General features: G+C 47.6%; 1 protein-coding gene across 7 annotated transcripts in view; it reads left to right on the top strand.

Annotated features, from left to right (window-relative positions):
- The window catches only part of APOE (apolipoprotein E), a 39,026-nt gene extending 28,869 nt beyond the window's left edge, over positions 1 to 10,157 (top strand). For 6 of the 7 annotated variants that reach the window (XM_085615467.1, XM_085615471.1, XM_085615470.1 and 3 more), the window contains 2 exons: positions 3,207 to 3,357; positions 9,101 to 10,157. In XM_085615467.1, the coding sequence (XP_085471593.1) occupies positions 3,207 to 3,357; positions 9,101 to 9,731 (782 nt within the window). In that variant the 3' untranslated portion in view covers positions 9,732 to 10,157. Of the gene's footprint in view, positions 1 to 22; positions 793 to 860; positions 1,132 to 1,408; positions 3,358 to 9,100 lie in introns of all 7 variants that reach the window. The other variant, XM_085615473.1, reaches the window with a different exon arrangement.
- Positions 10,158 to 12,420: the final 2,263 nt, after the last annotated feature.

The following is a 12,420-nucleotide window of genomic DNA, read 5'->3' as shown; positions in this document are numbered from 1 at the left end:
CTGGTCTAAACTTAGACTTCAGGTCTAAACTTAGACTTCAGGTCTAAACATAGACTTCAGGTCTAAAGTTAGACTCCTGGTCTAAAGTGAGACTCCTGGTCTAAACTTAGACTCCTGGTCTAAACTTAGACTTCAGGTCCAAACTTAGGCTTCAGGTATAAAATTAGACTCTAGGTCTAAACTTAGACTTTAGGTCTAAACTTAGACTTCAGGTCTAAATTTAGACTCCAGCCCAAAGTTAGACTTGAGGTCTAAAGTTAGACTCCTGGTCTAAACTTAGACTTCAGGTCTAAACTTAGTCTTCAGGTCTCAACTTAGACTTCAGGTCTAAACTTAGACTTCAGGTCTAAACTTAGACTTCAGGTCTACACTTAGACTCCAGATCCAGAGTTAGACTTGAGGTCTAAATTTAGACTCCTGGTCTAAACTTAGACTTCAGGTCTAAACTTAGACTCCAGATCCAGAGTTAGACTTGAGGTCTAAAGTTAGACTCCTGGTCTAAACTTAGACTTCAGGTCTAAACTTAGACTTCAGGTCTAAACTTAGACTCCAGATCCAAAGTTACACTTGAGGTCTAAAGTTAGACTCCAGATCCAAAGTTAGACTTCAGGTCTACTTCAGGTCTAAAGTTAGATTCCTGGTCTAAAGTTAGACTTCAGGTCTAAAGTTAGACTCCAGGTCTAAAGTTATACTTCAGATCCAAAGTTATACTTCAGGTCTAAAGTTAGACTCCAGGTCTAAAGTTAGACTTCAGGTCTAAAGTTAGAATTCAGATCCAAAGTTAGACTTCAGGTCAACTTCAGGTCTAAACTTAGACTCCAGGTCTAAAGTTAGACTTCAGGTCTAAAGTTAGACTCCAGGTCTACAGTTAGACTGCAGATCCAAAGTTAGACATCAGGTCGACTTCAGGTCTAAACTTAGACTCCTGGTCTAAACTTAGACTCCAGGTCTAAAGTTAGAATTCAGATCCAAAGTTAGACTTCAGGTCTAAAGTTAGACTCCAGGTCTAAAGTTAGACTTCAGGTCTAAAGTTAGACTCCAGATCCAAAGTTAGATTTGAGGTCTAAAGTTAGACTCCTGGTCTAAACTTAGACTCCAGGTCTAAAGTTAGAATTCAGATCCAAAGTTAGGGCCCGATTCACAGAACTAACTTAAGACAAAATCCTAAACTTACTACTTTTGGTATTCACAGAAGTTAGGATTTTGTCCTAAATTTGACTTAAGACAAACTTAAGACAGACTTTAGACAAACTTAAGACAAACTTAAGACAGACTTAAGACAGACTTAAGACAGACTTAAGACAGACTTAAGACAGACTTAATACAGACTTAAGACAAACTTAAGACAAACTTAAGACAAAATCCAAGTTCTGTGAATTGGGCCCACAGACTTCAGGTCTAAAGTTAGACTCCAGGTCTAAAGTTAGACTTCAGGTCTAAAGTTAGACTCCAGATCCAAAGTTAGATTTGAGGTCTAAAGTTACACTCCTGGTTTAAACTTAGACTTCAGGTTTAAACTTGGTCTTCAAGTCTAAAGTTAGACTCCAGATCCAAAGTTAGACTTCAGGTCTAAACTTAAGGCCCGATTCACAAAGGCAATTATGGCGGCAGTCGGGCGAGAATCTCCACACCCTGGCCGTACTCGGTTCGTACTCTCCGTACTCGGACCGTACTCTCAGGCTCGGGCCGGATGAAGTGTAATCAATAGGCCGGAATACACATTTTTACAAATGAGAACATTAGGAACGAGTGATCATGTGGTCACAGCACATAATTCACTCAAGGATCAACCTTGACTGGACTTAGTTTGCACCAAGTCTTGCCCTACTCATCACCGACATTCACCAAGAGTGCAAGAACAACATTTGCAGCCATAAAGCGGTGTTTTTGCGTTAGCACTTGCAGCAGCGGTAGCCTCTGCACCCGCCCGTCGTGCAGACATTGGTGGAGATTCAAATGTTCTGGAAGGTTCCAGGGCATGCGGTGCACCAGGGAGGAGGGTACCACTCTTCAGCTCAGAGCTTTCTGGCCCAAGACTTTCAAAAGGCATCAGACGCCACTGGGTTCAAGCTCTGTCTTGTGAGCAATTGTGCCATCCCATCAGGTGTACATGGGTCCATCGAATACACCATAAATCTCTTTTTTATTGGTGTTTCCACAGTTGCTTCTAGGTCACAAATAAATCGTGCGAGACAGAAAAATTACTGCACTGATACTGTGCTGTCTGTAAACTTTGTAATATATATAAACAATGGTTCTATCGGGATTAGTCAATTTCTTTGGAGTGTTCACAACGTATATACATTTAGTGTAACATAAAACCAACAAAGCAAAGGGGATGACACACACCAACAAGAAAATTCAATTGGCTATTTTAAAGAAAAACATATATTTTATGTATTATAGGCTGACGAAATACATAGGACACAGTATGGGTGAATTGTGGTGAAGCAGTGACATATAGTGAAATATACAGTGCACTACATAAGACAATGGTAAATGTGTAAACAATAGGGAAGGTTACAATTTATATTTGAGTCTTTATGATTTTTCACATAAGCTTCGCGATCTGTATTTATAGTGAATTTTGATCAGAACCGTTGTGTAGACATGTACAATGCGTCGACGTTTCGACCCCTTGTGTTGCGCAAATTCTAATAAGCGTCACAGCGGGTCTGCAAACTTTGTGGCAGAGAAACATGTGCCAGTCGGGCTCTTCTGCGTAGATGTCAGTGTTGCATCTGGAGAACCCGCCCTTGTAGATGTTTGATGTGACGTCCTTGATGTTTCTACTGTTGGCGATCCTAGCAATGGTCATTCCAGGCCTCCCGGGCCACAAACAACAGCCACTCTGTTGAGGAAGTCCATGGCCACAGACTGCGCCCTCTCTGTGTAGCGAGGAGTTCCTCTCACAGACCACCATCTTTCTGACAATGAAACACTCCAGCTGACAGACCCGGCTTCCCTGAGGGGAGGGAGTGACCAATGGTGTCTCCGAGCATGGCCTCCCTCAGAGGGGAGACAGAACCAGAGGTTCCAGGCCTTGCCTTTTCCTTACAGACAAACGTCATCTACTTAAGCGCTTTTAGCACCAGGGAGTGAATTTGTCTACTGTTTTATTTCTCATCGTTATGTGGACCCTGCCAAAAACCGCCGGACTCTGCACCAAATGACTTATTGTTGTATTCTTTCCTTTGTCGCCTCAGGATGTCAAGCCAACCTCTTTTTCAATGACGAACCAAAGACCAAGTGGGAGACGGCGGTGGACACCTTCTGGGATTATGTGGCCCAGGTGGGACAGGTCGCGGACGATGCCACATCCAAGATTAAGGAGTCGCAGCTCAGCAAAGAGCTGGAGTAAGTGTTCATCTCCTACATCCCTTTCTCTCAAATATGGTGTCATCCTGGTCGGTGTTCTCTCCTTTGACACACCATGTGACATCATTGCTGACAGCAGTCAATTTTAGAAAAGCTCAGAACCATGGGTGGTAAAGGCAGTGTCCAATCTTAGACCAGCTCAGAACCAAGGGTAGTAAAGGCGGTGCCTAATCTTGGCCAGCTCAGAACCATAGGTGGTAAAGTCGATGCCTAATCTTGGACCAGCTCAGAACCACGGGTGATAAAGGCGGTGCCTAATCTTAGCCCAGTTCAGAACCATGGGTGGTAAAGGCGGTGTCTAATCTTAGACCAGCTCAGAACAATGGGTGATAAAGGCGGTGCCTAACCTTAGACCAGTTCAGAACCATGGATCGTAAAGGCGGTGTCCAATCTTAGACCAGCTCAGAACCATGGGTGGTAAAGGCAGTGCCTAATCTTGGACCAGCTCAGAACGATGGGGGGTAAAGGTAAAGCCTAATCTTGGACCAGCTCAGAACCATGGGTGGTTAAGGCAGTGCCTAATCTTGGACCAGCTCAGAAGCATGGGTGGTAAATGCGTGCCTAATATTAGACCAGTTATGAACCATGGGTGGTAAAGGCGCTGCCTAATCTTAGACCAGTTCAGACACATGGGTGGTAAAGGCGGTGCCTAATCTTAGACCAGTTCAGAACCATGGTTGGTAAAGGCGTCGTCCAATCTTAGACTAGCTCAGAACCATGGGTGATTAAGGCGGTGCCTAATCTTGGCCAGCTCAGAACCATGGGTGGTTAAGGTGGTGCCTAATCTTGGACCAGCTCAGAACCACTGTTGGTAAAGGTGGTGTTTAATCTTAGACCAGCTCAGATCCACACGTGATAAAGGCAGTGCCTAATCTTGGACCAGCTCAGAACCACGGGTGGTAAAGGTGGTGTCTAATGTTAGACCAGCTCAGAACCATGGGTGATAAAAGTGGTGCCTAATCTTAGCCCAGTTCAGAACCACGGGTGGTAAATGCAGTGTCTAATCTTAGATCAGCTCAGAACCATGGGTGGTAATGGCAGTGTCTAATCTTAGACCAGCTCAGAACCACGGGTGGTAAAGTTGGTGCCCAATCTTGGACCAGCTCAGAATCATGGGTGGTAAAGGCGGTGCCTAATCTTGGTCCAGCTCAGAACCATGGGTGGTAAACGCGGTGCCTAATCTTGGACCAGCTCAGAACCATGGGTGGTAAAGGCGGTTTCTAATCTTAGACCAGCTCAGAACCACGGGTGGTAAAGTTGGTGCCCAATCTTGGACCAGCTCAGAATCATGGGTGGTAAAGGCGGTGCCTAATCTTGGACCAGCTCAGAACCATGGGTGGTAAACGCGGTGCCTAATCTTGGACCAGCTCAGAACCATGGGTGGTAAAGGCGGTGCCTAATCTTGGACCAGCTCAGAACCATGGGTGGTAAAGGCGGTGTCTAATCTTAGACCAGCTCAGAACCATAAGTGGTAAAGGCAGTATCACCAGCTCAGAACCATGGGTGGTAAAGGCAGTGCCTAGTCTTGGACCAGTTCTGTACCAATGGCTGGTAAAGGCGGTGCCCAATCTTAGACCAGTTCAGAACCAGGTGGTGCCCAATCTTAGACTAGCTCAGAACCATGGGTGGTAAAGGCGGTGCCTAATCTTAGACCAGCTCAGAACCATGGGTGGTAAAGACGGTGCCTAATCTTTGACCAGCTCGGAACCATGGGTGGTAAAGGCGGTGCCTAATCTTGGCCAGCTCAGAACCATAGGTGGTAAAGTCGGTGCCTAATGTTGGACCAGCTCAGAACCACGGGTGATAAAGGCAGTGCCTAATCTTAGCCCAGTTCAGAACCATGGGTGGTAAAGGCAGTGTCTAATCTTAGATCAGCTCAGAACAATGGGTGATAAAGGCGGTGCCTAACCTTAGACCAGTTCAGAACCATGGGTCGTAAAGGCGGTGTCCAATCTTAGACCAGCTCAGAACCATGGGTGGTAAAGGCAGTGCCTAATCTTGGACCAGCTCAGAACGATGGGGGTAAAGGCAAAGCCTAATCTTGGACCAGCACAGAACCATGGGTGGTTAAGGCAGTGCCTAATCTTGGACCAGCTCAGAAGCATGGGCGGTAAAGGCATGCCTAATATTAGACCAGTTATGAACCATGGGTGGTAAAGGCGCTGCCTAATCTTAGACCAGTTCAGAGACATGGGTGGTAAAGGCGGTGCCTAATCTTAGACCAGTTCAGAACCATGGTTGGTAAAGGCGGCGTCCAATCTTAGACCAGCTCAGAACCACGGGTGATAAAGGCGGTGCCTAATCTTAGCCCAGTTCAGAACCATGGGTGGTAAAGGCGGTGTCTAATCTTAGACCATCTCAGAACAATGGGTGATAAAGACGGTGCCTAACCTTAGACCAGTTCAGAACCATGGGTCGTAAAGGCGGTGTCCAATCTTAGACCAGTTCAGAGACATGGGTGGTAAAGGCGGTGCCTAATCTTAGACCAGTTCAGAACCATGGTTGGTAAAGGCGGCGTCCAATCTTAGACCAGCTCAGAACCATGGGTGGTTAAGGCGCTGCCTAATCTTGGCCAGCTCAGAACCATGGGTGGTTAAGGCGGTGCCTAATCTTGGACCAGCTCAGAACCACTGTTGGTAAAGGTGGTGTTTAATCTTAGACCAGCTCAGATCCACAGGTGATAAAGGCAGTGCCTAATCTTGGACCAGCTCAGAACCACGGGTGGTAAAGGTGGTGTCTAATCTTAGACCAGCTCAGAACCATGGGTGATAAAAGTGGTGCCTAATCTTAGCCCATTTCAGAACCACGGGTGGTAAATGCAGTGTCTAATCTTAGACCAGCTCAGAACCATGGGTGGTAATGGCAGTGTCTAATCTTAGACCAGCTCTGAACCACGGGTGGTAAAGGCGGTTTCTAATCTTAGACCAGCTCAGAACCACGGGTGGTAAAGTTGGTGCCCAATCTTGGACCAGCTCAGAATCATGGGTGGTAAAGGCTGTGCCTAATCTTGGACCAGCTCAGAACCATGGGTGGTAAACGCGGTGCCTAATCTTGGACCAGCTCAGAACCATGGGTGGTAAAGGCGGTGCCTAATCTTAGACCAGCTCAGAACCATGGGTGGTTAAGGCGGTGTTTAATCTTGGACCAGCTCAGAACCATGGGTGGTAAAGGCGGTGTCTAATCTTAGACCAGCTCAGAACCATGAGTGGTAAAGGCTGTATCACCAGCTCAGAACCATGGGTGGTAAAGGCAGTGCCTAATCTTGGACCAGTTCTGTACCAATGGGTGGAAAAGGCGGTGCCCAATCTTAGACCAGTTCAGAACCAGGTGGTGCCCAATCTTAGACTAGCTCAGAACCATGGGTGGTAAAGGTGGTGCCTAATCTTAGACCAGCTCAGAACCATGGGTGGTAAAGACGGTGCCTAATCTTTGACCAGTTCAGAACCATGGGTGGTAAAGGTGGTGCCCAATCTTAGACTAGCTCAGAACCATGGGTGGTAAAGGCGGTGCCTAAACTTAGACCAGCTCAGAACCAAGGGTGATAAAGGCGGTGCCTAATCTTAGATCAGCTGAGAGCCATGGGTGGTAAAGACGGTGCCTAATCTTTGACCAGTTCAGAACCATGGGTGGTAAAGGCAGTGCCCAATCTTAGACTAGTTCAGAACAATAGGTGGTAAAGGCGGTGCCCAGTCTTAGACCAGCTTAGAACTATGGGTGGTAAAGGGGGTGCCTAATCTTAGACCAGCTCAGAACCATGGGTGGTAAAGGGGGTGCCTAATCTTTGACCAGCTCAGAAACATGGGTGGTAAAGGGGGTGCCTAATCTTTGACCAGCTCAGAACCATGGGGGTAAAGGCGGTGTTTAAGCCAGATCTGTCTCGATCTGTCCAACACCATCATGTCGAATCCTGCCAAGGAGGTCCGAACAGGGATTTCAAAGCTGATCTAACAGCAGTATCCCCAAGAACCTTTCGAGTCTTTTGTGTATGCCTCAAGTTTCTCTCATTGTCACTCTTTCTCTTTCTTGGCCCGGTTGTGCTCCAGGTTCTAACCCCCCATGCCACACTCTCACTTCTTCCTGCCCCCCACTATTGCTTCTGATCCCATATCATGTGATTGCTCACACAGCTCCTCTCTTACCCTCACTCACACACACGCACTCCCTACTCTCAACTCTACACTCTCCTGAACTCCTTCCCTCCCAATGACACTTGGTCCTCTCAGTCTGAATGCTCCCACATTTCACTGTCTCCTGCCCTTTCTGTTTTATTCTTCTCTTATATTTCAGCTCCCCTCACCCTGCTGTGTAATTCTCTAGCAATTTTCATCTTTTTTGATCCATTTTCACTTCTTACTTTTAATCTCTTTTAGCCGGGTTTTCTCTTCTCTCTCCATCTGAGCTCTCTCATGTATTCTGAAACCTATCTGCTGCTTGCCTTCCAGTGTCTCCTCTCCTTCTATTATCTCCCCTTCCGGAGTCTCCTGTGCCATGTCTCCTTTTCCAGTTTCTCCTCTTCTTCTTTTATCTCCTCTTCTAATGTCTCCTCTTCTGTTATCTCTTCTTCTGGTGACTCCTTTTCTCTTATCTCCTCTTCTGGTGTCCCCTCTTGAATTGTCTCCTCTTCGAATGTCTCCTCTTCCATGATCTCGTCTTCCATTGTCTCCTCTTATATTATATCCCCTTCCGGTGTCTCCTTACGTTCCTCTTCTTCCAGTGTCTCCTCTCCTTCTATTATCTCCTCTTCTGGTGTCCCCTCTTCAGTGTCTCCCCTTCCAGTGTCTCGTCTTCAATTGTCTCTCTTATATTATATCCCCTTCCAGTGTCTCCTTTTCTGTTGTCCTCCCCTCTGTGTCTCTTCTTCCAGTGTGTGTCTCCTCCACAATTGTCTCCTCTTCTATTATCCTCTCTTACGGTGACTCCTCTTCTATTATCCCCCCTTTCCGGGTGTCCCCTCTTCCATTGTCTCTTCTTGCAGTATCTCCTCTTCAACTGTCTTCTCTTCCATTGTCTCCTCTTCTACTATCTCTTCTACTGGTGATTCCTTTTCTCTTATCTCCCCTTCTGGTGTCTTCTCTTTCATGTCTCCTCTTCTATTATCTCTTCTTCTTCTGGTGACTCCTCTTGAATTGTCTCCCCTTCAATTATCTCCTGTTCCAATGTCTCCCATTCTATTATCTCCCCTTCTCGTGCCTTCTCTTCCATGTCTCCTTTTCTAGTGTCTCCTCCTTCTTTTTTCTCCTCTTCTGGTATCTCCTCTTTTAGTGTCTTCTCTTCTTTCGCCTCATCTTCAATTGCCTCTTCTTCTATTATCTCTTCTTCCAGTGACTCCTTTTCTCTTATCTCCTCCTCTAATGTCTCCTCTCCTATAATCTCCAGTGTCTCCTCTTCTTATATTATCTTCTCTTCCGGTGTCCCCTCTTCCATTGTCTCTCTCTTGCAGTATCTCCTTTTGAATTGTCTCTTCATTCTCCTCTTCTGGTATCACCTCTTCCATGCCTCCTCTTCTAGTATCTCCTCATTCAGTGTCTCCTTTTTTATCTTTTCATCTTCAATTGCCTCCTCTTCCAGTTATGCTCTTTCATGATCTCCCTTTCCATTGTCTCCCCTTCTAATGCCTCTTCTACTTTTGTCCTTCGTCTTGCTTGCCGTAGTTCTATATCGTCTCTCATTCATTTCTTCCCCTTTGCTTACCCTTGTCTCTGTTTATCTCTTTGCCTCACAGTGGCCTCATAACGGACACCATGGATGAAGTCAATGTCTACACTGAAGACATCAGAACCAAGCTGGTTCCCTACGCTCAGGACATACAGGAGAGGTTCAACACTGAGGTGTCGGCCGTCTCGGAGAAGCTGAAGACCGACATGGAAGACACAAAGAGCAAAGTCATTCAGTACTCGGGGGACATCCGCATGATGTTCGACCAGAACATCGAGGAGGTCCGCACCCGGCTCAACATGTACTTGAGGAAGTTGAAGAAGAGGCTCAACAAGGACACCGAGGACTTGAAGAAGAAGCTGAACGCCTACGCCGAGGAGATGCGCAGCAAAACCAATGAGAAGGTGGAGGCTGTGCGGGACTCGGTAGAGCCTTACGTATCTAGCATCCGGGACAAGAGCCAGCAGCGCCTGGAGACCCTCCGGCAAGTGATGGATGAACAGAGCAAGACCGTGCGTGACAAGCTGAACTCCAGAGCCGGGGAGTTCCAGGAGAAGGTGAAGGAAAAGATGGAGATTGTGCGCGGCTCCATGGAGGAGGGATCCGATGTGATCAGGAAGTGGTTTACTCCGTACCTGGATAGCATGCGCGCCCAGTTCCAGTCCTTCCTGGAGACCCTGCAGGGGAAGCAGCAGTAAACCTGGGTCTAGCTCTCTCCATGTCCACCCCTTCGACAACCTAGTACTCTAACTCTCACTGCTATCGACACCTCAACGTGGACGAAGTCGCGCTTGGCCTGAAGCCTCACTCCCAATGTCCAAGGACTCCAGAGGTAGCAAACGTCAGAGGATCTGTCCCTCCACAAGGCAGGAGTAGAGGATGCTGAACTCTAGTCTCACTTCTGCTCCACTGACACTCTCAGCCAATACTGAAGTAATCGCGTCTGCGGCTTGCAGCCCCCGCCAACCCTTGAGTCCCGAAGACGCCTTTTTCAGACATCTCTCCTCTGTCTGTCCGTAGCTGAACTCAAGAAAATAACGTGTTAAATCATTTCATGTTTCTGGGTTGCTTTTGTTGTCTTGGTGCTGGTTTCCTCTGAAACCAAATAAAAATGCTGCTTAAAATACTCTGGTGAAGGACTCCAAGAGGTTTCTCCACCTCTCTGTGTGAGCTGCAGTGTTTGTGCGGGACCTAGCACTGGTTTACTCTGCAAAAGCTGCCATGCCTCTCTGTGAGTGCGTGTGAGTATGTGTGAGGGTGTTTGTGTGTGCAAATGCTGGTTTACACTGTAATAACCTCTTCTGCCTCTGTGTGCATGCGAGAATGTACTTGAGGGTGTTTGTGTGTGCCTTAAAACTGGTTTATTCTATACAATCTGTGCACACATCTGTGTGCGTGTGAGGCTGTAAGCGAGGTTATGTGTGAGGTGTTTTTGTGTGCTTGAGTTCTGGTTTACTCATTAAAAGCTGTGCAGTATAAGTGCACTCGTGGGTGACAGTCAAGATGCAAATTACCAAGAAGGAGTTGTTCTGCTGTTCCTCAATATACAAAAAAGAGGAAAAGGAAGAGTCAAAGGAAAGGCTGGATCCAACTATATGCACTGTGCGTTTAGAGTTGGCGATCCATTGGCTGGATAATAATGCCCTCACACACCCTTGCAGGTGTCATGCTTCATCATATGGGCTGCTCCTCGTCAGGCCGGCCGTGCAATGCCTAACGAGCTCCCTTTGTAAGGGGCACTTTATCGGAGATCTTCAATCCAACTGCCGTATGCTGAAGTGCGGGTGTGGGGGCCTGAGTGGTGTAGATGTGAAAAAAGTGATATAAAACAGGGTTGAGAGTGCCAGCTGGGAATTAATTTTATTCTGGGGGCCTCCTTCCCTGGTTAAAAACATGAAGGTGTAGCACTCAACAGAGTATAATGTCTCATGTAAGAGTGGCTTATGTTAGTATTTGATGCACTTGACCCCTCCCCAGGCCATGAGGCTCGCTTTGCGGCGTGCAGCGTTTTACTATGACTTAGTAAATGGCAACATTTGGAAGCAAAAGCAGGAAGAACTCTGTGACATCGATTTTTTCCTTTAGACTTGAATGAGCCTGGGCTAGGAAGGCTGTAGAGTGGAAGAGCACGCATGCTGCAGGGTCCCAGGATCTTAAAGGAGTCTGTGCTAGGAATGCATTAGAGTGGGTGAGCACGCATGCTGCAGGGTCCCAGGATCACAAGGAGTCTGTGAGTGCATGCAGCATGCTCCCAGGATCTTATAGGAGTCTGTGAGTGCATGCAGCATGCTCCCAGGATCTTATAGGAGTCTGTGTGTGCATGCTGCATGCTACCAGGATCCCCAGGAGTCTGTGTGTGCATGCTCCCAGGATCACAAGGAGTCTATGTGTGCATGTTGCATGCTCCCAGGATCACAAGGAGTCGGTGTGTGCATGCTTCATACTCCCGGGATCACAAAGAGTCTGTGAGTGCATGGTTCCAGGATCACAAGGAGTCTATGTGTGCATGCTGCATGCTCCCAGGATCACAAGGAGTCGGTGTGTGCATGCTTCATACTCCCGGGATCACAAAGAGTCTGTGAGTGCATGGTTCCAGGATCACAAGGAGTCTATGTGTGCATGCTGCATGCTCCCAGGATCACAAGGAGTCGGTGTGTGCATGCTTCATACTCCCGGGATCACAAAGAGTCTGTGAGTGCATGGTTCCAGGATCACAAGGAGTCTATGTGTGCATGCCGTATGCTCCCAGGATCACAAGGAGTCGGTGTGTGCATCCTTCATACTCCCGGGATCACAAGGAGTCTGTGAGTGCATGGTTCCAGGATCACAAGTAGTCTGTGTGTGCATGCCGTATGCTCCCAGGATCACAAGGAGTCAGTGTGTGCATGCTTCATATTCCCAGGATCACAAGGAGTCTGTGTGTGCATGCTGCATGCTCCCAGGATCACAAGGAGTCCATGAGCGCATGCCCCCGGGATCACAAGGAGTCTGTGTGTGCATGCCGCATGCTCCCAGGATCACAAAGAGTCTGTGAGTGGATGGTTCCAGGATCACAAGGAGTCTGTGTGTGCATGCCGCATGCTCCCAGGATCACAAAGAGTCTGTGAGTGCATGCTCCCAGGATCACAAGGAGTCGGTGTGTGCATGCTTCATACTCCCGGGATCACAAGGAGTCTGTGTGTGCATGCTCCCAGGATCACAAGGAGTCGGTGTGTGCATGCCGTATGCTCCCAGGATCACAAGGAGTCGGTGTGTGCATGCTTCATACTCCCGGGATCACAAGGAGTCTGTGTGTGCATGCTGCATGCTCCCAGGATCACAAGGAGTCGGTGTGTGCATGCTGCATGCTCCCAGGATCACAAGGAGTCGGTGTGTGCATGCTTCATA

The sequence above is a fragment of the Triturus cristatus genome, chromosome 7 (genome assembly GCF_964204655.1).
Source record: "Triturus cristatus chromosome 7, aTriCri1.1, whole genome shotgun sequence".
NCBI classification, from domain to species: domain Eukaryota; kingdom Metazoa; phylum Chordata; class Amphibia; order Caudata; family Salamandridae; genus Triturus; species Triturus cristatus.
Note: the sequence above shows the minus strand (reverse complement) of the source record. Positions and strands in the feature narration are given on the sequence as shown.